Source organism: Scyliorhinus torazame, chromosome 2 (assembly GCF_047496885.1).
Source record: "Scyliorhinus torazame isolate Kashiwa2021f chromosome 2, sScyTor2.1, whole genome shotgun sequence".
Lineage (NCBI taxonomy): Eukaryota > Metazoa > Chordata > Chondrichthyes > Carcharhiniformes > Scyliorhinidae > Scyliorhinus > Scyliorhinus torazame.
The window spans coordinates 132,281,083-132,304,980 of NC_092708.1; the positions used below are offsets into that span (position 1 = coordinate 132,281,083).

The following is a 23,898-nucleotide window of genomic DNA, read 5'->3' on the forward strand; positions in this document are numbered from 1 at the left end:
GTGGGAAAATTCCGCCCAAATAGTATTTACTTTTTCTGCCCTCACCTGACTTGCTGTCTGAACTCCTTTAATTTTATTGGGCAGTCCCAGACAGCTTTTTCAGGCACCTTTCCATCAGATGGAGAAGAAAATGAGGTAAGTGGGCGTTCGCACCCACCTCATTTCCATGGCCTGATTTGATATTCCGATGACAGAAGGTATAGACTCAGCTTGGACAGCATGAAGAACCTGAGAATTTCCAAAACAAGCATAAAGCGGCATATACTAGATTATGCACGGCGACACAGTGGTTAGCACTGCTGCCTCCACAGTGCCAGGCACCCAGGTTAAATTCCGGCCTTGGGTCACTGTCTGTGTGGAGTTTGTACGTTCTCCCCCCCGTGTCTGCGTGGGTTTTCTCTGGTTGCTCCAGTTTCCTCCCACAGTCTAATGATGTGCAGGTTAGGTGGATTGGCCATGATAAATTGCCCCTTTATGTCCAGGTTAGGTTTTAGGGTTACTGGGATGGGGGGAGTGGGCATGGATAGAGTGCTCATTCGAAGAGTCGGTGCTGCCTCAATGAACCGAATGGCCTCCTTCTGCATTGTAGGGATTCCATGATTCAAGGACTCAGAAAGAAAAGAGAAAATTCTGCATGTGCATTTAAATAAAAATACTTATATCTACAGTGACTACGTACTATGCAGAATGGTACTGACATAGGATTGACCTCTCTATTTAGTTGCATATATTTGACATAATAATGGAGTTACCACTGTACTGGCAACTGAATAGCTCTATTCCTGTTTGTTTCCTTCAGTATTTCAGTCTGTGAACTTATAACTGACAAAAATAATTTGTCCAAATTGGCAGTAATTACTTAGTTTCCAGCCGAAATTAGTAACTTCAATGAATATGGTTGAAAATCTTGAACCACTCATTTGGTATTTGTGGGTTTATAACAAATGTGAAACTAGATCAATATGGTTCATGACTTACTTTGACCCATGTCTTGCGGTTGACTTCACGTTTTTCAACAAGATATCCAGTCAATGGACTTCCGCCATCATTATCTGGTTGCTCCCACATCAAGTGTACTGTATTTCTACCAATTTCTGATACTTTAAAGTCTTTTGGTGCACTTGGACGTTCTGGGAAGTTAAAACAATTAAAAATTAAATATCTTATAATTTTGCTGTTCTATACCCATTTCATAAACCATATTCCTTGTCACGGATTCATTTCTCCTCTCAAGTCACCTTGACTGTGTAAAACCACAGTGTCACATTTGATCAGGAACTGAGCTTCAAACTGGTATACCCATTCTTGCGATGCCAACAAGACCACTTGGTCCTACAATTTCAACATTGCTCATATCCATGCCTACTTACTACTGTAGGAGGGGCTGTTTAGCACAGGGCTAAATTGCTGGCTTTGAAAGCAGACCAAGGCAGGCCGGCAGCACGGTTCGATTCCCGTGTCAGCCTCCCCGAACAGGCGCCGGAATGTGGCGACTAGGGGCTTTTCACAGTAACTTCATTTGAAGCCTACTTGTGACAATAAGCGATTTTCATACGTGTCGAATCTAAATTAGTAGTGTTAATAAATTTATAGTTTGGGGCAGCACGGTAGCATGGTGGTTAGCACAATTGCTTCACAGCTCCAGGGTCCCAGGTTCGATTCCGGCTTGGGTCACTGTCTGTGCGGAGTTTGCACGTTCTCCCCGTGTCTGCGTGGGTTTCCTCCGGGTTCTCCGGTTTCCTCCCACAGTCCAAAGATGTGCGGGTTAGGTGGATTGGCCATGCTAAATTGCCCATAGTGTCCAAAATTGCCCGTAGGGTGGGGTTACTGGGTTATGGGGATTAGGTGGGGTTACTGGGTTATGGGGATAGGGTGGAGGTTTGGACCTTCGGTAGGGTGCTCTTTCCAAGAGCCGGTGCAGACTCGATGGGCCGAATGGCCTCCTTCTGCACTGTAAATTCTATGTCTATGTAACTCCTTAGCCACACTCTCGTCACTTCTAGGCTCACTCTTTTAATTATCTCTTTATGTCAGCTTTCCACTCCTCACACTCTGTACAGTCCAAGTTGTGAAAAACCTACTTCCTGTCCAGCAATCAATTTCACTCTTCCATCTTCCACAACATTTCTAACAACTCTCATTCTATGATTCCCCAATGCATGGAATTTAAAACAGTGACCCTTTTTTCTAATTTCTCCACAGTTTTGCATGTCCTATCCCTGCAATTTTTCCCAGGATTACAACTTTCTTTATAATTTAGTCCTCTTCTCTGACCAATTATATCTCCCAGTCCTTTTGTTTTTAAAAGTCCTTTTATTTTATCATTGCTTTCAGCACCTTCAGGTGGTTTTACCCTAGTCTCTGAACTGCCTTCCTTAAATCTTTTCTAGTCTTCGTTTTTTTTTCCAATCTTTAAAATCTTTACAAACCTACTTTTTAATGACATTTTCAGTTACTTCTCCTAACTTGCGGGTTGAAGGCACGGCACATGCCTGCATAACGTATTTGTTTTCTTTCTCACTCTGCTCAGTGCCTTGGGATATTTTTGATGTTAAAGATGATACATAAATGCAAACTACCATAAAATTGTCTTGAAACAATGAAATAAAAATGTTGGGCTGTATTCTCCGCTGCCGAGATTCTCCATTGCGCTAGCAGCCCGGGCATTTCCCGACGACGTGAGGCTGCCCACAACGGGAAACCCCATTGGCCGTCTGGCAAGACAGAGAGCGCGTCACACCAAAAATCTGTCCACGACGGGACAGAGAATCCCGCTGCTAGTTTTTTGAACATATTCAGATACTTACCAATTACATTCACATCAATTTCTCCTGTGACAGATGACACATCATTTTCCAGTGTCAAGCTATATAGTCCCTTATCAGGGCGCTCACTGGGAGAAATGACCAGCAGTGTATATGCAGCAGTTGTTGTCATCTTCACACGATCGTTACTTTCAAGAGGCTTTTCTTCCTTAGCCCATTTTGCTGTGGGCACAGGGTAGCCAGTGATAGGAATGCGAATCTTAAGTGGTTCTGGAACAATGACCTCAAGACCATCTTTGAATGCGCTCAAGTCAAAGGAAGGAGCCACTAGAAGAGATAAATGTAATCAGTTTTGAAAAGTTATACAAATTATCATAATTTTAAATAAACTCAATTTAGTAGCCTTTAACCATATTTGTATTTCAAAAAAGGACTTCCATTACCATGATGATCATCAGCTGTTAGTGGACCAAGAGCATCAGCTGGGTCTGAAACACCTGCTGCATTTTCAGCCGAAACTCTATAATAATATTTCACTCCTGGTTTCAGACCAGTAACCTGGAATGACAAAAATTAAAAGCAGATGCAATATAAAAAAATAACAATGCTGCTATTCTGAGCACATTTTTACCAACCATCAGCATGCATAATGTCACAAATGTTTTAGCCTCAAAGCAATAAATATCTATCAAAAGTCATCTTGATTCCTCTGAACTTTCTCCACCATCTCCATAACTCAACTTTCTCTTCAAAAGTCATCAATATCGAACTCTCTGCATGTCTCATCATCCACTCACTCCCAGTTGAAAACTAGGGTATAATTTCCATCTGGTCTACCCTATCATCTCTTATCAGTTATAAAATTGTTGTGAAAACCTTCAGCACCTCATGGCTCAATTTGTCTAATGCTTTCTTCACTAATCCCCTGAAGTCCATCCTTGACAAACCTCAACTCATTCAAAACCAGGGAAGAGATTGCTGGACCTTTGGCTTTGATTTTTATGTCATCATTGGCTACAGGAATAGTGCCAGAGGACTGGAGGACAGCAAATGTGGTCCCTTTGTTCAAAAAGGGGAGCAGAGACAACCCCGGCAACTATAGACCGGTGAGCCTCACGTCTGTAGTGGGTAAAGTCTTGGAGGGGATTATAAGGGACAAGATTTATAATCATCTAGATAGGAATAATATGATCAGGGATAGTCAGCATGGCTTTGTGAAGGGTAGGTCATGCCTCACAAACCTTATTGAGTTCTTTGAGAAGGTGACTGAACAGGTAGACGAGGGTAGAGCAGTTGATGTGGTGTATATGGATTTCAGCAAAGCGTTTGATAAGGTTCCCCACGGTAGGCTATTGCAAAAAATACGGAGGCTGGGGATTGAGGGTGATTTAGAGATGTGGATCAGAAATTGGCTAGCTGAAAGAAGACAGAGGGTGGTGGTTGATGGGAAATGTTCAGAATGGAGTACAGTCACAAGTGGAGTACCACAAGGATCTGTTCTGGGGCCGTTGCTGTTTGTCATTTTTATCAATGACCTAGAGGAAGGCGCAGAAGGGTGGGTGAGTAAATTTGCAGACGATACTAAAGTCGGTGGTGTTGTCGATAGTGTGGAAGGATGTAGCAGGTTACAGAGGGATATAGATAAGCTGCAGAGCTGGGCTGAGAGGTGGCAAATGGAGTTTAATGTAGAGAAGTGTGAGGTGATTCACTTTGGAAGGAATAACAGGAATGCGGAATATTTGGCTAATGGTAAAGTTCTTGAAAGTGTGGATGAGCAGAGGGATCTAGGTGTCCATGTACATAGATCCCTGAAAGTTGCCACCCAGGTTGATAGGGTTGTGAAGAAGGCCTATGGAGTGTTGGCCTTTATTGGTAGAGGGATTGAGTTCCGGAGTCGGGAGGTCATGTTGCAGCTGTACAGAACTCTGGTCCGGCCGCATTTGGAGTACTGCGTACAGTTCTGGTCACCACATTATAGGAAGGACGTGGAGGCTTTGGAGCGGGTGCAGAGGAGATTTACCAGGATGTTGCCTGGTATGGAGGGAAAATCCTATGAGGAAAGGCTGACGGACTTGAGGTTGTTTTCGTTGGAGAGAAGAAGGTTAAGAGGAGACTTAATAGAGGCATACAAAATGATCAGGGGGTTGGATAGGGTGGACAGTGAGAGCCTTCTCCCGCGGATGGATATGGCTGGCACGAGGGGACATAACTTTAAACTGAGGGGTAATAGATATAGGACAGAGGTCAGAGGTAGGTTCTTTACGCAAAGAGTAGTGAGGCCGTGGAATGCCCTACCTGCTACAGTAGTGAACTCGCCAACATTGAGGGCATTTAAAAGTTTATTGGATAAACATATGGATGATAATGGCATAGTGTAGGTTAGATGGCTTTTGTTTCGGTGCAACATCGTGGGCCGAAGGGCCTGTACTGCGCTGTATTGTTCTATGTTCTATGTTCTAAAACCCTCTGATCTACAACATAACCTACCAAAACTCCTGCAAATCTTTGTTCTTGAACAAATGATTTCAAAAACTTAACCTCATCTTCAAATATCTGGGAAACTACAACCCCTACCTGGTCTGGCATAAGGCGCTCCGGTTTTGCTCCACAAGTGCCGAAAGGCGTGCTTGTTAGGTGAACTGGACATTCTGAATTCTCCCTCAGTGTACCCGAACAGGTGCCGGAGTGTGGTGACTAGGGGGTTTTCACAGTAACTTAATTGTAGTGTTAATGTAAGCCTACTTGTGACATTAATAAAGATTATTATATATGTTACTCCAGTCATATACAATGTGGTTGATTCAATGTCCTCATGGCAGCTAGGCTGGGCAAAAGATAATTATCAACAGTGTTGTTCAGAATTCAACAAACAAATTATTTTTAAACTCTGCACATGACCCAGCAACATAACAAATGTTCTCTGGGTAAGTCCCTACACACACACTCATGTAAAGAGGAAGCATTCCCTGATGTCCCCCCTCCCATCCAGGTGACCTATCAGTTATCCAGGCGACCTATCATGCTGCATAAAACAAATTCATTCACAAATAGTTGCGTTTGAAGTTGTGAATGAAATTTAAAGCTAATTAACGTCTCCCACTTGAAACTCAACTTCATGAATCTCACTGAGCACATCAGCAGGAAGACCAGCTGCCAATCAAATTGACTTGATGATGGATTGTGTGTGAATTGCACCCCTAAAATTACTATTGTGAGAGCAGTTTCCTCTAGCTCTTACTAAGCCAGCATGGATATGCTTAACAAAGAAATAAACAGAAGATAATAACCTTGAATGTTGTTTCAGGAATAAGTCGTGTACTGCAGGGTGTCCATTTATCTGTGCCCTCTTCACATAACTCAACAATGTAGCCCTGTATCGGACTTCCTCCATTCTTTAAAGGAGGTTCCCATTTCAGCTGCACAGATTCTTTGGTTTGCTTTGAATAAGCAAATTCAATAGGTGGACTTGGTTTGACTATAAAAAGTAGAAATCATATTGATGAATGTACAAAATTAAAAATTGAAGAACATTTACTACACACACATATTTCAGATCAGATACTAACATATTGGATCCATAATCTTCACAGGATGTGAAGCTGCGCTGGGTTTTCCTACGCCTGCTTTGTTTTCTGCTCTGACACGGAATATGTATTCTCTGTTTTCTACTACATCATTCAGCTGAGCGGTGAGTTCATCTGCTCTGGTTGTCATTGCTGGTTCCCATTTGACAGAGGTTCTGTCACGTAACTCAATAACGTAGTTAGTGATTTCTGCTCCACCATCATATTCTGGTGGTTCCCATGTAATAGTGACGCCAAATTTGTTCACATCTTTCACTTGGACGTTCAGTGGTGCATCAGGTACATCTGATAGAAAAAGTCATAATGTTTTAATTTGTGACACTGACCCATAGAAATTATTTGGAATTCTGAATTTAAAGTAGTGAATGAAAATGATCCAATACTTACCAAACTTATTCTTAGCTTCAACAGGTATATCAGTTTCCACAGGTTCACCTGTGCCTATTCTGTTCCTTGCACTGACACGGAATAGATACTCTATTCCTTTTTGAAGACCAGTCACTGTAAATTCAGTATTCTCAGCACGATCAGTGACAAAGGTCCAAGTTTTGCGCAGTACATCACGTCGTTCTATCACATATCCAAGGATTTTGCTACCACCGTCAGTCTCAGGCTCATCCCAAGCAAGGCTGACCTCACCATCACAAGTGTCTATTACGTTTAAATTCTGGATTGGGCCAGGCACATCTGTAAATTCACAGAAATGTTACTGTTTTAGGAAACACATTTTAGAAGATAGATTAAAAATAGTTTCCATAATAACACAGTCATATAACATATGTTTTACAAATAATACTTACCAATAACATTCAAATTTATATATGCTTCACCCTTTCCATGTTTATTCTGAATCACAATCTTGTATCTTCCTCTGTCAGTTCTCTTTGGATCAAAAAGTCTAAAACTAGTGGTGTCTGCAGTTGTGTCAATGTTCTGTTTGGGCAGGCTGGCATACTCAGAGGTAGCACTGTCTCCCTTGAACCATTCAGCTTCACCACGTGGGTAAGCATCATATGGAAGCGTCATTGTGAACGGTTTTCCAGCATCAATCACAAGGTTCAGATCTGTCACCTTGATTATTGGCACCGCTACAATGAAAAGGTTCACAAGACAAGAATATGTCAAACCTTCAGAAATGCTCCTAGTGATAGAAAATATTTGTCAAGAAAATTCAAGGAATTCAAACCAACTTACCTGCAAGTTCCAGTTTAGCTCTTGCATCTTTATCCTTGGCAACAAATCTGTATTCACCCTGATCACGTGGTTTAATGTTACAAACCTGCAACCGGTGCACCTTCCCTTCACTCATCATCTGATGTTTATCACCCTGAACAATTATCATGTTATTTCTGAGCCATTTGACTTCAACTTTATCTTTGTTCAATTCAGCTTCAAAAATAACATCTGATTCTGGAGCTTCAAGAACATCTTGTGGCGGTCTAATGATCTCAACTGGGATTTCTGGAAAGAGAAAAATAATAATTAGCTCTGCATTTCCTGAATTTTAAAAATCATTGTGGCAACCTGTTTTTCTAAATCAGTACTTGCCTTCAACGAACAGCCTGGCCCTTGAACGCCTCTCTTCAACACCACAAGAATATTCACATTCATCTTCTGGTCGACATTCCCTGACAATAAGTCTGTGCAAACTACCATCTTTTTCAAATTGATACCTGGCAATGAAACACGGTGATAAATGATATATATGTTATATATGAAACTCTTACGAATGACAGATAATGTTTTAAAACAATAAAATAAAACTTACTTTTTACTTTCCCTGAGTTCTCTGCCATTTCTGTACCATTTCACTGCAGCTTTTTCCTTAGATAGTTGACATGAAAAGATTGCGTCTTCAAACTCAATGACAGTTTGATCTTGAAGATGTTCTATGAAATCTGTTGGTGCTTCTGTGATAAGAAGTTCAGCAACTGATTTGTCGTGTCCAGCAACTACAGTGTATTCACCTTCATCTTTGAACGCACAGTTTCTAATTATAATAGAGTGCTTCTTCTTGTCAATTTTGTACAGAATATGTTTGTCAAATGTGACTTCCTCTCCATTTTTCATCCATTTTAGAGCGACATTTTCACGATTCACTTTGCAGCAGAAGGTGACAGACTTCTTCTCCATTGTTTCACAATCTTCAAGAGGTTCAATGATTTTCAGTTCCTCCTCTGTATAGATTAAAACATTATGTAATACTTGTGCCACTTTACTTGTATAATATATGTGCATAATGTTTAACATCCAAGAAAATATATTTACCTTGTACTTCTAATGTTGCCGAACATTTTGCATGTTCTCCTCTATTATTTGTGAGTGCAATTGAGTACATTCCTTGATCTTCCTTTTGTGACTCTCTGGTTCTGAGAGTAAAGACTAAGTTTTTCTGGAGCATGATATATTTTGGACTATCAAAGATAGTTTCTTCATTTTTAAACCATTTTGCTCTGGCACCTTCAGTATTAACTTCACAATTAAATACAATTTCTTCTCCTTCTGTGGCTTGCTGATCTTTGATGGGAGTTATTATCCTAAGACGTTCTGAGAAAGGAAACAAGTTTATTCAAAACAATAAAATAGTTTAAGTCTATATATTTTTTGCATGAAGTTATGTACTTGGGGAACACAATTTTTCCCTCAATGCTAATATTAGGGGTTGGATACACCAATAACTGAAGGGACATGTCTTAACTTAGGGCCTGGTGCTAGGCTGGGTGATATTCAATGTTCATAATCCTGAAATAAATGTTCTACTCCAAAGAAGACAAAAGAATAGCACTCTTTAATAACCCCCTGCTGATTTTAGCGCCTCTTTCCCATTTGCAGCAACCTGAAAATCACAGAAAGGGAATGAGAATTCTCAGATGTGTAGCATTAATATCAGTCTTGCAAAATTAAAACAAACTTGCTTTGACCTGATATTTGCACATTCTTGAATTATTTATGGACAGTCAAGGAAAAGAACACCTTAAAGAATGTCTGAAATACACCAAGAATGTTACACCGAGGACTGTTTTTAGAAATCTGCTAGCTGCCCATTGCCCAACCAACTGATAGTGCCCATTTTGAGGGCTGGATTTTATTAATAGGCATGCAGGCCTTAAATGGTCATCTCAATCCAGCTAGAATGAAGATGAATGGAGCAGCCATTGCCGTGCCAGCAGGCAGTTAAAATGGCATCAATGTCCTCTGTAGGAAATGTTGTGATGTGTGGTCTTGGCAAGTCATTGGTTCATGTCAGCTGATGCTTTATCCTGACCCATTTTCTTGATACTTCTTGTCAGTCATGGTTTGCAATTGTCTTCCTCTCTCAAGAGTTGAGCAAGGAGGCAGGTCCAAGTTACCTTGGGCAGAATGAGAATCAAACCAGTGTTGTTGGTGTTATTCTGAACCGCATGCCAGCCAACTGGACTGACCAGCCACCATCGGAAATAGTACACTGATTTAGTTAAATTATCATGGCTTAATTCAAACAGGCGCCTCAGCCACCCAGCAGGAAGCTCAGAGAAATGGTGTATTATATGCACCATCCCAACCTATTACAGCTCCCGCTTTTGCAAGATGATGGGAGTTAGTGTCCGCTTTTAGATTTTTCTTTTTAATAATTCAATTAAAATATAATTTGATACAGTTGTTTGGTAGTACAGAACTTCAATATTCATAGAATCATAGAATATTGCTGAAGGAAAGACAGGGCTGAAGCTTTTTGTTTTCCACTCATCAGAACAAACACAAGAATGCCAAATTTCAAATGATTGTTTGAAATTCGGTATTCTTGATGAACAATAAGCTTCGGAAACTTGTCTGCCTTTTCAGCAATATTCAATGTATTTGACTGTGCACATGTAATTCTTCTATTTACTATAAATCCTTTTGTACACATACGATTTAGTTTGTATGACCTACCAATAACTGTCAGTTCTGCTGGTGCTTTTGAGGTACCAATCATGGCAGCATAAGTTCCTTCATCATTTGGTATGGAGTCCTTGACAATGAGCATTCGTTTTTTGCCATCAGATATGATTTCATATTTATCATCTGATTTAAGCTCTTTGTCACCTTTAAGCCATTTCACTTCATAGGTCTCTTTTGATACCGAACAGACAAACTCTGCTTTATCTCCTTCTACCACTTCCAGGTTCTGTGGTCTAGAGATAAACTCTGCTGCCAGTTCTGTAATAAAATTAAGAGGATAAATTATATTGGGCAAAGTTAAGACATGGCTGTAATAAACAAATTCATATCAGAATAGACCACAGTACATACCATGAACTTTCAATTCACATGAAGTCCGAGCAGTTGGAAGTCTGCAATTATATTCGCCAGTATTATCTGGGTTAGTGTTCTGAATTATTAAAATTCGCCTTCTGCCATCTGCAAGCTGTTCATATTGACCAATTTCAGGCAACTCCGTATCTCCCTTGTACCATCTTACATCAGCATTTGGTTTCGAAACTTCACAAATTAATCTAATGCTATCTGTTTCAGTAACATCTGCATTTGCAAGGTTCTTCGTAAAGACAGCATCCTCTTCTGCAAAACATGACATCATATGTAAGCACAAATGATCAATAACATCTAAAACATGTATCTGAAAGATAAAACTATGCACCACTCTGATCTGATTGATTACCTAAAACTGTAAGCAATCCAGAAGTTTTAGCTGTCCTTGCATCACATTCATATTCAGCTTCATCATCAAAGCTGCTTTTGTGAATGATAAGCATTCTCTCCACACCTTTGGCAACAATGTCATACTTTTTGCCTTTTCGTACTTCAACACCATCCTTAAACCAACGAACCTAAAATAAAAGAAAATCCACAATGTCTTGCTCAGGATAATTTTATAAATCTTTTTTTTAAACAGTATGTGAAACAAGTTTATTACTTGGTAGAAAGATGTTTGGCAAATCTGACTGTGGAAAGTTGGAGTCTAACATGCTGGTGCTAATAGAGTTAGTTAGCTCAAAGAGGCACTGCATCATAGAATCATCATAGAATTCCTACAGTGCAGAAAGAGGCCATTTGATCCACTGAGTCTGCACCGACCCTCCGAAAGAGCCCCCCACTGAGGCTCAACTCCCTGTAACTCCGTAACCTCACCTAACCTTTTGGACATTAAGGGACAATTTAGCCTGCCAATCCACCTAACCTGCACATTTTTGGACTATGGGAGGAAACTCATGCAGACACGGGGAGAAACTGCAAACTCAGCTCAGGCAATCACCCGAGGTCGGATTCGAACCCGGGTCACTGGCGCTGTGAGGCAGCAGTGCTAACCACTGTGCCACCCTATCCAAATTCTTGGAATTTCCTTACCGAAGTAACAGCAAATATCATGTTGTCTTTTTGATTAAGCGCAGATGCTGCATTTGCAGAGATGAATGTGGCGAGGTGCTCAATATTTCCAGGTATATTTGGGTAGGTTCTGTGGAATATAATCATTGATCTGGAGGGAGACTATTAATGGTCATATCTGATAATGCAAAAAGCCTTTCTTGTCTAAATCAGTGTCTGAGAAGATAGTCTTTCTGGCTTTGTAGTGAAGCATCTGAATGGCATAGATGCAGTTAAAGGATAACTAAGTAAGTTTACCAGGGAGAAAGGAACAGTAGGATATGATCTGGTTGGATGAGGATCAGATGGATGAAATAGAGTGGGAGGAGGTTTGGAGTATGAACATTGGTATCGACTGTTTTGGTGCTGTAGATTCTGTGTAATTCTATGTCATGCCCTGAGTAAATCACAAGCTACTATATAACTTCAAAAGAAATAGGATATTGGCAAGGTTATATTCTTAGCTTCATTCAGTGCCCTCGCTACCCTCAGAGCTTCTTTGAATTGATCTTCAACATGAAGCATTACTGATTTTTCGGCTGTAGGTGGTAATCAACTGGAAGTTCCCTTGTCCATGTTTGACCTGATGCCATCCAGTCTGGAGTCAATATCGAGGACTCTCACAGCTACTCCTTCCTGACTCTATACCATTGTACATCACCCCTGATGGGTTTGTTCTGCTTGTGGGGCAGAGAATAACCATGAATGGTGATGGAGGTGTCAGACATTGGCTGTAAAGTATGATTCGCTGAGAATGACTATGTTAGGATATTGTTTGGCTAGTTGGTGGGACAGGACTCCCAGTTCGTAAGTTGCCAGATGTCATTGAGGAGGACAGGGTAGAGTGTGCCTTTCTCATTTGTGGTGACTCAGTCAATGCATGGGTTTCGAACCGGCTTCCTGTTCCAGCAGTGGGAATGCTTATTGCTGGGGAATTCCAGCCCCATTTCTCTGGAATATCAGTCCTAGCCTCTGGATTACCAGTTTAGCAACATTACAACTATGCTTCTGCTCACTATAGAGATCTACCAGAATTGAGACTACTGGGAATGTGTTAAGATATACACAGCATGATGATTGAACACTTTCAGTTCCCAGAGGTCTGCAAAATGTGTTTTTTTTAGGGTTGACTGGTTTGGGTGCCTGAGGTTGGCCTGACCTGTTGACTGGGTCGAGGCAAATATTTCTTATACTTCTCTTATTGCCCTGTTTTGTTCTGATTGTTTTAAAACTAAAAGGTTTGCAAGGTCACTTCAGAGTATTAAGAATCAACAACATTTTGTGAGAGTTTTAGAGGTCTACAGCACATCAAATGTCCTTTGGCCCAAAGCATCGGCGCCAGTCAAATACAAATCACCAAAGCAATCTATCTCCGTAGCCCCCTACATTCATCACTTTCAAATATATATTCTGCCCTCTTTTGAAACCTCCTATTGAATTCACCTCCACCGCTCTCCCAGGCAGCGCAGTCCAAACCCCAACACTCTGAGTAAAGAAGTTTCTCTTCATCTCACTCCCAGCTTTCATGCTGACCATTTTGATGTTGTCACCCCTAGTCACGGACATGCCAAATAGTGGCAACAGAATGGGAGTGATTCTCCAATATTGGGCCCAAATGTTCGCGCCGTCGCTTTCACGATAGCGCGAACTGGGCCAGGGCACGACGGATTCTTGCCCCCACAGGGGGCCAGCACGGTGCTGGAGCGGTTCACGCCGCTCCAACATCCTTACGCGGTGCCAAATGTGCGCCTGCGCCGTCCTGCGCATGCGCGGGGGACTTCTTACGCGCACCGGCCCCGACCCAACATGGGGTCGGTGTTCAGGGGCCGGCCGCGCCAGAAATTATGCCCGGGGGTGGGGGTGGGGGGTGGGGCGGCCCGCCGATCGCTGGGCCCCTATCACGGGCCAGACCCCATCAGAGGCCGCCCCGGTGAAGGAGTCCCCGTCTCCCCCCCCCCCCCGGACCATTCCCACAGAGTTCCCGCTGGCAGTGACCAGGGGTGAACGGCGCCAGCGGGACTCTGTCGTATCGGTGCAGCCGCTCGGCCCATCCGGGCCGGAGAATCGACGGCCCCGCCGATTCCAGCAGCCCGCGGCCAGTACACGCCAAACGCGCCGGTGCAAATGGCGCCAATTCTCCGCACCTCGGAGAATCGCGTGCCGGCGTCGGGGCGTTGTGGCGTGGTTGTGGCGATTCTCCGGCCCGGCGTGGGGCTCGGAAAATCGTCCTGAATATCCTTATTTACCCTGTCGAAATTGTTCATAATTTTGAACACCTCAGTGACGTGACCTTTTAATCTTCTCTGCTTCAAGAGGAACAAGCCCAATTTCTCCAATCTTTCCTTGTATCTAAAATTCCTCATTCCTGGTATCATTCGAGTAAATCTCCTCTGCACTCTCTCCAGGGCTTTAACAACCTTCCTTAAATAAGGTGTCCAGAACTGAACATATTATTCCAAATGTGGTCTGACCAATGATTTGTAGAGGTGTAGCATTAATTCCTTGCTTATATAGTCTATGCCTCTATTTATAAACCCAAGGATCCTATAAGCCTTCTTAACAACTGTTTCAACTTGCCTGGCCACTTTCTGAGAATTATACACTTGAGCCCGAGGTCCCTCTGCTCCTGTGCTCCCTTTAAAGTTCATCTGTAAATTTAGAGATCTTGCCCTCAGCACCCACTTATAAATCATTTATATAAACCAGAAAAAGCAAGGGTCCCAACACTGAGCCCCGGGGAATACCACTTTCAACTCGACTCCTGTCTGAGAAATGCCCATCTATAACTGTTTTCTATCTCTTAGTAAACGTCAAATCCATGCTACCAAGGACCCATCAATCCCAAATGTTTTTAATTTGCTAACCAACCTGCCATGTAGCACTGTATCAAATGCTTTCTGAAAGTCCAAATATATATCCACGGCACTACCTTCATCCAAAGCCTGTGTCACCTCGTCAAAGAACTCAATTAAATCAGACATGACCTGCCCTTGCCAAAGCCATGTTGACCCTCTAGTATCACCTTATTTTTCTCTAAGTGTATATTTACCTCATCCCGTATTATGGCCTCCATCAGTTTCCCCACTATTGGTGTCAAGCTGACAGGTCTGTAGTTCCCTGGGTTATTCTTTGCTCCATTCTTAAACAAAGGTGTCATATTTGCAATCCTCCAATGCTCGGAACTAATCCTGTGCTCAGAGAGGCTGAGAACATTTCTGTCAACGGCTCCGCAATTTGTTCTCTTACCTCTCTCTCAACAATCTAGGAATCATCCCACCCGGGCCTGGCGACTTCTCTAATGGAGTGCTGCCAACCTATTTAGCATCTTGTCTTTATCTATCACTATACTGCTCAGTTGCCTAAAACCCACCTTTTCAATTGGGCCATTGTCACCATCTTCTAATTTGGTAAAGACAGAAGCAAAGTCATCATTTAGTACCACTGCCATACCCTCCGCTTCAGTGAGCAGTTTACCTCGCTTTTCCCTTATGGGCCCCACTCTATCCTTCATTAATCTTTTACCATTAATATGTTTGAAGAATATTTTGCTGTTTGTTATAGCACAGCCTGCAATCCTTTCCTCATGCTTCCTCTTAGCCTCCCTTATTCTAACCTTATCCTCTCTCCTTTGTGCTTTCCATTGCTATTGCTATTATTATTATTCTGGCTCTCTGAAAAATGCTCCCCCACTGATACTTTGTAAAAATTTAAATGCCCAATTCTTTTCTTTCCAATTAAGGGCCAATTTAGCATAGCCAATCCACCTACCCTGCACATCTTTGGGTTGTGAGGGTGAGACTCACGCAGACACGGGGAGAATATGCAAACTCCAAACAGACAGTGACTCAGGGCTGGGATCGCACCCAGGTCCTCAGAGCCATGAGGCAGCAGTGCTAACCACTGTGCCTCGCCCCACTGATACTTCAACTACTCGCCCGGCTTTGTTGCCGGGACCATCCCCTCTCTTATAGGATTTTCTACATACAGGCTTAAAAATTTCACCCAGACACATTTTAAGAATTCCACTCCCTCTGAACCTTTCACACTATGACTGTCCCTGTTAATGTTGGGAGAGTTCAAATCCAACACTATCACTACCCTATTACGTTTACACTTCTCTAAAATCTGCCTCCATATAGAACTTTAGAACCATAGAATTGCTACAGTGCAGGAGGTCATTCAGTCTATCCAGTCTGCACTGGCCCTCTGAAAGAGTACCCTACCTAGACCCATTCCCCCCCCCCCCCCCCCCCCCCCGCCATCCCTAAACCCATAACCCCACCTAACCTGCACACCTGTGGACACTAAGGGGTAGTGAACCTTGGCCAATCCACCAAACCTACATACTTTGGACTCTGGGAGGAAACCGGTGTACCCAGAAGAAACCCACGCAGACACGGGGGAAAGTGCAACCTCCACACAGTCACCCAAGGCTGGAATTGAATCCGGGTCCCTGGCACTGTGAGGCAGCAGTGCTAAACTGTTACGGATGCCTGGTCAGCTCTCAACAGTGGCTAAAAGACTGGACCAGATGGCATAACTATTAAGTTTTAACGCTGGGCGGAAAGATCCATTTGTTCCAGGAGTAATAATAAGAAATAGGGCGTGGTTATTTTATAAACAAACCTTATTAAAAAAAAACAATTTTTAAACTTTTCCTTCAGCTCTAGCACAAATAGATTGCAAGCAGTTTCGTAATCTTAACACCCTAATTCCCATTAAACACCTCTGTAACAGAACATGCATCTCTCCACTGTCACAAAGGAACATGTGCCCTTACAAAGCACTTTTCTTCTGTTAGGGACATTTGTTTAGAACATTTTCCAAAGCCTGTAAAACCTGCCTCGAGAGCAACTTTCATGACTTCTATGCTCTTGTTCTACAGCCTTCTGCTCTAACTGTTCAAAACAGCATTATTTCTCTCTCTCTAATCTCCGCCCACCCCCTCAAACAATGGTTCTCCCTGAGGTGGCCAGACTTGAATCTATCATTGCTTTCTTGGCTGATTTCCCACTCCTGTTTGCACACAAGAACAGAGTTATGCTATTTATATGGAACTAACTTTCCATTGACAGACAAATAGGTCATACGACTCTGTAATGGGCTTTTGGCTAGTAAAATAAGGTTGTCCTGAATGACAATGGATCTTGAGAAATCATCCTGGTTGAACCGGGGAATCCTGTGATTTCCAACTAACAAGGTTAAGTCTGAATGGGACACGGTAACCCAGGCTGTGGGCATTTCTCTCTGACTCTGCTGCTAACAGTCTTTTCCCTCAGTCTGTTTAACCACTAAATTGCCTGCTACATCTTGGACTCAAGTTCCTAATATCTCCCTGCCATGACATTACCACTGTGCCGCTGGTGTCCTTATCTGCTCTTCTATTTCTCTTAGACAGTTAGGGGGCCTATAGAACACTCCCAGCAATGTGATTGATCCTTTTTGGTTTTTAAATTCAACCCATAATGCTTCATTTGAAAAGCCTTTGAAGATGTTGTTCCTCCTTACTGCTGTAATTGATTCCCTGATCAAAATTGTGAAATCCCTTCCTCTTTTACCTCCAGCCCTGTCTTGCCTGAAGATCCTATATCCCGGAATATTGAGCTGTCAATTCTGCCTTTCTCACAACCATGTCTCAGTGACAGCAATGACATTATACCGAAATGTTTTAATTTATGTCCTCAACTCACCTGCCTTGTCCGTCAGATTCCTTGCATTAAATAAACACCATCCAATCTTGCCAAACTACTTTGTGACATAACTGCTCCAGGACTTCAATGGCTTCCTGATTCATTTGCTGTCTCTGCTAATTTTGGGTATGCACCTCCCATTGCTGAACCTTTTAGGATCCCACCCCCCTGCCAAGCTAGTTTAACTAACAGCACTAGAGAACCTCCCTGCCAGGAAACTGGACCTATTTTGCTTTAGGTACAACCTGTCCACTATGTACAGGTCCCGCCGTCCCCAAAAATGGTCCCAATGCCCCAGAAATCTAAAGGCCTTGCTGCTGCACCATTCCGCCAGCCATGCATTCATCTGAACTAACCTCCTATTTCTATACTCAATAGCACATGACATCGGAAGTGATCCAGTGATTATTCCCTAATGGGTCTTGTTTTTTAATCTACTTCCTAGCTCCTTGAATTCTGTTTGCAGGACCTCATCCCTTTTTCTGCACATATCATTGGTACTAATATGCCCCACAATATCTGACTGTTTGCTCTCCCCCTTCAGTATGCCCTGATCCTGGCACCAGGGAGGCAAAATGCCTTCTAAGAGTTTCTTCTGTGGCCAAAGAAACGCCCATCTGTTCCCCTTACAATTGAATCCCCTACTACTGTATCCTTGCTGTTCTTCCTTCTCCCCTCTTGTGAAGTAGATGCACCGCTGGTGCCCTGAAACTGGCTGCCACTACTTTCTCCTGTGGAGTAATCTTCCCAACAGTATCTAAAATGCTACACCTGTTGGAAAGGGGGTTGGCCACAGAAGACTCCTGCACCACCTGCCTTTGCCTACTCTGCCTGATGTTCACCTATGCCCTTTCTGCCTGTTCAATCTTCACCTGCGGTGTGGCCACCTCACTGAACGTGCTATCCATTGCAGATGCTTCACAATGAATCCACTCTCAGCTCCAACTCTGAACTGCCAGTATCATAGAATTTACAGTGCAGAAGGAGGCCATTCGACCCATCGACTCTGCACCAGCTCTTGGAAAGAGCACCCTACTTAAGCCCACACCTCCACCCTGTGCCGTAACTCAGCAATCCTTTCTCACCCAAGGGCAATTTATCATGGCCAATCCACCTAACCTACACATCTTTGGACTGTGGGAGGGAATCGGAGCACCCGGAGGAAACTCACGCGGACACGGGGAGAATGTGCAGACTCCGCACAGACAGTGACCCAAGCCGGGATCGATCCGGGGACCCTGGCGCTGTGAAGCAATTGTGCTAACCACTGTGCTACCATTCAAGCTGTACTTGAACACATCCTGCACATATGGTCGCCAGAGACTGCTGAAGCTTCCATGATTTGCCACATCACATATGAGAAGCATATTATGGGTGCAAGCTCTCCTGTCATGACTACCCTTAAGCCCCTTATTTAGGGACTGATAGGAATTTCAAGTTTCCATGTCTGAAGGGCATTAGTGAACTGAAATCTTTCTATCTATAAATGTACGAAATATAGTGCACACACAATTTTACAGATCCGACGAGAGGTTCTAATAGAAATTTTTATATTAGTACATGTTGATTGATTGGTTCAGCAATCATGCAATTCTGGTGGCAGAAATATACATAGAAAATGAAACAGGTGGAGACCATTCGGCCCTTGGATTCTGCTCCGCCATTTCATCATGATCATGGCTGATCATCAAGTTCAATATCCTGATCCCGCCTTCTCCCCTCCCACCCCCTCCTCCCTTGATCCCTTTAGCCCCAAGAGCAGTATCTAATTCCTTCTTGAAATTAAACAACCTTTTCTCCTTAACTACTTTCTGGGGTAGTGAATTCCACAGATTCACCACTCTCTGGGTGAAGAAATTTCTCCTCACCAGTCCTAAAAGGTTTATCCCTTATCCTCAAAGAATAAGCTTCTTTGGTTTCCAGTCAGTGAGTTACAATTACATTAGGCGGAGCACGATGGATTGTTATAAGGGTAGAAAAGACCTGAGAAATCTGAAGCTGTACTATTAGTCACAAATGTCCAAGCTACTGATGGACAGCGTTGAAAGGCACATTTGAGTCTGAGCGTCTTGTAGTCAGAAGAGCAGGACAATGATATCCTGTATTCTTGGAGAAACACTGGAGTTCCCAGGCTATTATAAGGTTGTGGAAATGCAAACTAACATTAGGGGGACTGGGACTGAGGCAGAAAGTGTGGTCGTGAGGTTGGTATATGGGATGGAGCTGACAAAGAAAGCTTGGGCTAAGAGTCTTGTTGAGGGCAATTGGCATGAAGGTTTGGGTCCAGGAGAGTTCCAGAGCTGTTACGAGGTCATGCGTGTACAATTTGGCACCGACCACCTGCACATGTGCAGGGGAAAATGAGGATTAGTCACCTTGTGGATATAAGTAACCCCAGGAAAAATGGAAATTCTGGAAATTGATTAATTTTCAGACCCGATAGGAAGGGAGAGACCATTGTGCAGGAAAATGTACAATATCATTTATTTCACCATGAAGGCTCATTAATTATAAACTTACCATGCAACTATTAAAGGTGAAAACATATGTAAAGTGAGATTTGTAATCTAACCCATCACTTTGCACAAATTGAAATGATTGGGTTTTAATTTTCATCATAAAAGGAAAATTCAAAAATAAAAAACTGATACAATGATTTAAGCAAAAAGCATACCTTTGCATTCTCGCGTGAAATTTCACACACAAATTTGGCCACTTCTTTTTCTTTCACCTCAAGATCGGTGAGGGGCTTTGTAAATTCAACATGAGGAGCTGTGAAAGAAACAAAGTCTTACTGGCAGAGAAAAGACCTCGAATATAGTTTCATCAATGAAGCTCTGAGCATGGTAACAAAATGTTTTGGTTAAACATTGCACACTATTTTACTTACGTTCCACTGTAAGGAAGCAGGAAGTCTTGAAGTCTTTGGCATCACAAGTATATGTTTTGGCATCTTCAGGTTTGCAGTCATGGATAATAAGCTTTCTAACTCTCCCATCAGCAATTATATCATATTTCTTGTTTTTATGAATTTCTTTTCCATCTTTAAGCCATATAACTTTGGCATTCTCTCTGGACACTTCACATTCCAATGTAGCAGTGGCTTCTTCTTCAACTGTCTGGTCCACCAGAGGTTTAGTGAATTCAACTGGTGGCTCTTTAAAAGATTTAAATGAAAATTCAGCACAGTAATCATAAAATACATTGCCAAATATATTGTTTTGGAAAGAAAATACATTATTTAATTAGCATGCTGCATTACACACCTTTAACAATAAGCTTAGCAGATGTTGCAAAGTCTTTAGCAGTGAGTTTGACTTGACCAGCCTCATCCAACTGGACTTCTCGAAGGGTGAAAGTGTGCACTCTGCCTTCAGCGCGTGTAACAACCTGATGCAAAATAAGAATTTTACATCACAAAGAAATTCACTTTATGATTATTCAAGTCGTGTTTGAAGTAATAAAAATGATAATAAGGCAATTGTCCAGTTCAAACAACAATCACATTTTGATACAAACTATCTTTTCCTACTTTTAAGAAGTGAGGTAAACCTGACATCTGAAAAGACAGTGATACAATTTAACTGTTGCAAAATACTAAGAAATTATAATCAATTTAATATTGTTTAATTTTCAAAATTTCTCATGCTTTATTTCAATTTCAATCTAGCCTGGTCTTTTTTTTCTTGATAATATAAAGTTCAGATAATTGAAAGTGAATATGTTTATCATGGATATTTTCATTAGTGTTATTTGGTTTTGCAAAATCATGGTTTTGATAATCAACAATTAATAGTTCCATTACTACATTTTTCTAAGCTTGAAAAACAAAGGTTGCTTTGCCTAGTGCAGCCAATCATGCACATTGAGCTCATGGATATTAGCATCATTTTAGTACTTATAAGCATACTTTTTCACTGGGCTCAAGTAACTTGTTCTTCAGAAACCATTGCACTTCAATTCCTTCATATGAAAGTTCACATTCAAAAGTAGCTGAATCTCCAGCGGTTACTGTCACATCCTTGAGTGGCCGAAGTAAACTGATCACTCGAGCTTTGAATGCAAAAGAGATGGGAGTGCCCGTTAGTCTCAAGAAAATTGAATGTAAAGATGCATTTCAGCTGTCCCAGCAGACTGTGGCTATTCAACTACCCAGATGACCAAGGGCTGGCTGGAAAAGTAACGGGTGAATTCAAAATCTGTATTTCCACATTTTATTTCCTGAAGAGTAATACAGAAAACTTGACCTGTATCATTCAATCTGCTTATAGTGGTTGTCCGCATTTCTACTTAAGGACCAATGCATCCAAAATTATTGGTGGATCTGATTGCTTACACAGCTATGTGTTTAGCAACAGCCCGATTCCATCCACCCATCCATCAGTCTTTTAGCAGTCGCCAGAAATGTAGACTTGGGGTATATTCAGTATCAAAATAGTAAACACAGCAACTCTCTACTTTAAACTGCAAACAATGTAACCCTCTATCATTATAAATTCAGTGGTCAGATCAATGATTTTGTAATGCTACAGTAATTTGCAATGGAAACCATCATTGTAGGACAGATTGTTCTGGATATTCATAAGATGCAGGGAAATATAAATCCACAATAAAGTGCCAAAATGTCTTAACGAGTTTCATAAGTGCAATTTCTTGGCTAATAACATTCCAGGTCTACGATATTAAGCAGGTTTACCTTTGACTCTCAAATGGGCACTGGTTTTGGCATTGGCAGCCTGGAAATCAACTTCACCAGCTTGATCCATGCGCACATTGTACAGTATAAGAAAATGTTTTGTGCCTTCCTTTTTAATCTCAATGTCCTAAATTATGAAGACATTTTAAAATGTTAAACTTCTAAGGAAGGAAGACGGAGAGAAAGAAATAGAGAAAAACCTCAGCAATTCTCTAATGTTAAAACTTACAGGAGATGAATGCAAATTCTCCCCCTTCAGCTTCCAGTTGCCGTGTACATCTTCTTCAGAAATTTCAGTCTCGAAACGAGCAGTTTCTGTTTCTGTGACTTCAACACTGTACAGTGGACGTAATATCTTAATATCACGTTCTGAAGCAAAATAATGTAAAAATGTTATTGTCCAGGAAAGGCACATTACTAATAATTTAAAATAAAATCATCTAATTTACTAAAAATGCAAGTTGAGTTGCCATAATAAACAGGTACAAAGAACACAGGACATTGGGTTATTCTAAATGCTATCAAAAAGATGACATTTAATTACTCTTACCCTCAATGTTTAGTTTGGCTGATGTGTTGTCAGAGCCACAGTCACATGAATATTGTCCCTGGTCATTCTTCTGAGCCCTTCTAATAACCAATATGCGCTTCTTCCCATCAATTTTAATCTGAATATTCTTTGAAGGAATCAGTTCTTTGCCATCCTTAAACCACTTAACTGGAGCAGCAGCTTTACTGACCTCGCACTGGAAGATAACTTCATCTTTTTCTACAGCTGTATAATCCTGCAGTTTGCTAATAAAATATGGGTCACCCTCTAAGAAAATCATAAAAAGAGGTAAATTAGAAAGAAATTTCAAACAATTAATGCATTGTTTCAAAGTTTGGTTAGCAAAAATAATTCACGTGTTTCCATATACAATACTCACCGATTACAGTAAGTTTGGCTTCCGAACCTTTAGCCATAGCTTCAATTTTGATGAGGGAAGTATCATCGATGGTCACATCTTTGAACGTGATGGAATGGACTTTACCCTCGTCTTTCATAGATACTGTCCTACTTGGATGCAGGCGTGTGTCATTTTTGTACCACACAACTGGTATGTTGTCATGAGAAAGTTCAGCTACAAATTCTGCAGTTTCACGCTCCTTCACAGTCTGGTCTTCAAGAGGTTTGGTGAATTCAAGTCGAATGCCTGCAAAGAATGGAATTTTTAATCAAATTTCGTCTTGTTTACTATCTTGTACACTCACCTGATGAAGAAGCTGCATTGTGAACGCTAGTGATTCCAAATAACCCTGTTGGACTTTAACCTGGTGTTGTAAGGCTTCTTACTGTAATCAAATTTAAGCCGCCTTAACAAGAAAACAGCTTATCTGCGAATTAATATATTGCTGTTTTGCTCCTTTCACTTGCCTTGGATAATCAGTTTGCCAGTTGTCCTCTTGTCCTCTGCTTCAAACATATATTTTGCCTCATCATCAAATGCAGCTTGTTTAACTGCCAATGCATGTTTTGTCCCTTCTGCTAAAATTTGAAATTTATCACTCGGTTTAATCTCCTCAGTTCCTTTTAGCCAACGGAAAGTTTTGGGCTCTCTGGACACTTCACATTCAAACTTTGCTTCATCTTTCTCATACACTTTCACATCATTAAGCGGTACAATGAAGGTCAGTGGAATTTCTGAATGGGGGTGTAGGAAGGAAAAAAAAGTTAATTATCCAGATAGGCGTATATATTATGCATGTGTAGCATATGGAAATCACACATAGCATTTAAAGGAACCAAGGAACTAAATTACTAGCCAGAATTGTAATTA

General features: G+C 41.6%; 1 protein-coding gene across 1 annotated transcript in view; it reads right to left on the reverse strand.

Moving 5' to 3' along the window:
* Positions 1–23,898, reverse strand: part of ttn.2 (titin, tandem duplicate 2) — a 415,239-nt gene that overhangs the window by 121,878 nt on the left and 269,463 nt on the right. The window contains exons 155-177 of the mRNA XM_072477296.1: positions 23,496–23,762; positions 23,008–23,274; positions 22,629–22,895; positions 22,308–22,447; positions 22,079–22,205; positions 21,293–21,435; positions 20,649–20,772; positions 20,273–20,539; positions 20,057–20,154; positions 10,989–11,157; positions 10,622–10,888; positions 10,262–10,528; positions 8,618–8,896; positions 8,118–8,526; positions 7,898–8,022; positions 7,544–7,810; positions 7,150–7,437; positions 6,737–7,036; positions 6,332–6,634; positions 6,053–6,240; positions 3,209–3,323; positions 2,808–3,092; positions 979–1,130 (exon numbers count right to left, since the gene is read on the reverse strand). Of these exons, the coding sequence (XP_072333397.1) occupies positions 979–1,130; positions 2,808–3,092; positions 3,209–3,323; positions 6,053–6,240; positions 6,332–6,634; positions 6,737–7,036; positions 7,150–7,437; positions 7,544–7,810; positions 7,898–8,022; positions 8,118–8,526; positions 8,618–8,896; positions 10,262–10,528; positions 10,622–10,888; positions 10,989–11,157; positions 20,057–20,154; positions 20,273–20,539; positions 20,649–20,772; positions 21,293–21,435; positions 22,079–22,205; positions 22,308–22,447; positions 22,629–22,895; positions 23,008–23,274; positions 23,496–23,762 (5,114 nt within the window). The remainder of the gene's footprint in view (positions 1–978; positions 1,131–2,807; positions 3,093–3,208; positions 3,324–6,052; positions 6,241–6,331; positions 6,635–6,736; positions 7,037–7,149; positions 7,438–7,543; positions 7,811–7,897; positions 8,023–8,117; positions 8,527–8,617; positions 8,897–10,261; positions 10,529–10,621; positions 10,889–10,988; positions 11,158–20,056; positions 20,155–20,272; positions 20,540–20,648; positions 20,773–21,292; positions 21,436–22,078; positions 22,206–22,307; positions 22,448–22,628; positions 22,896–23,007; positions 23,275–23,495; positions 23,763–23,898) is intronic.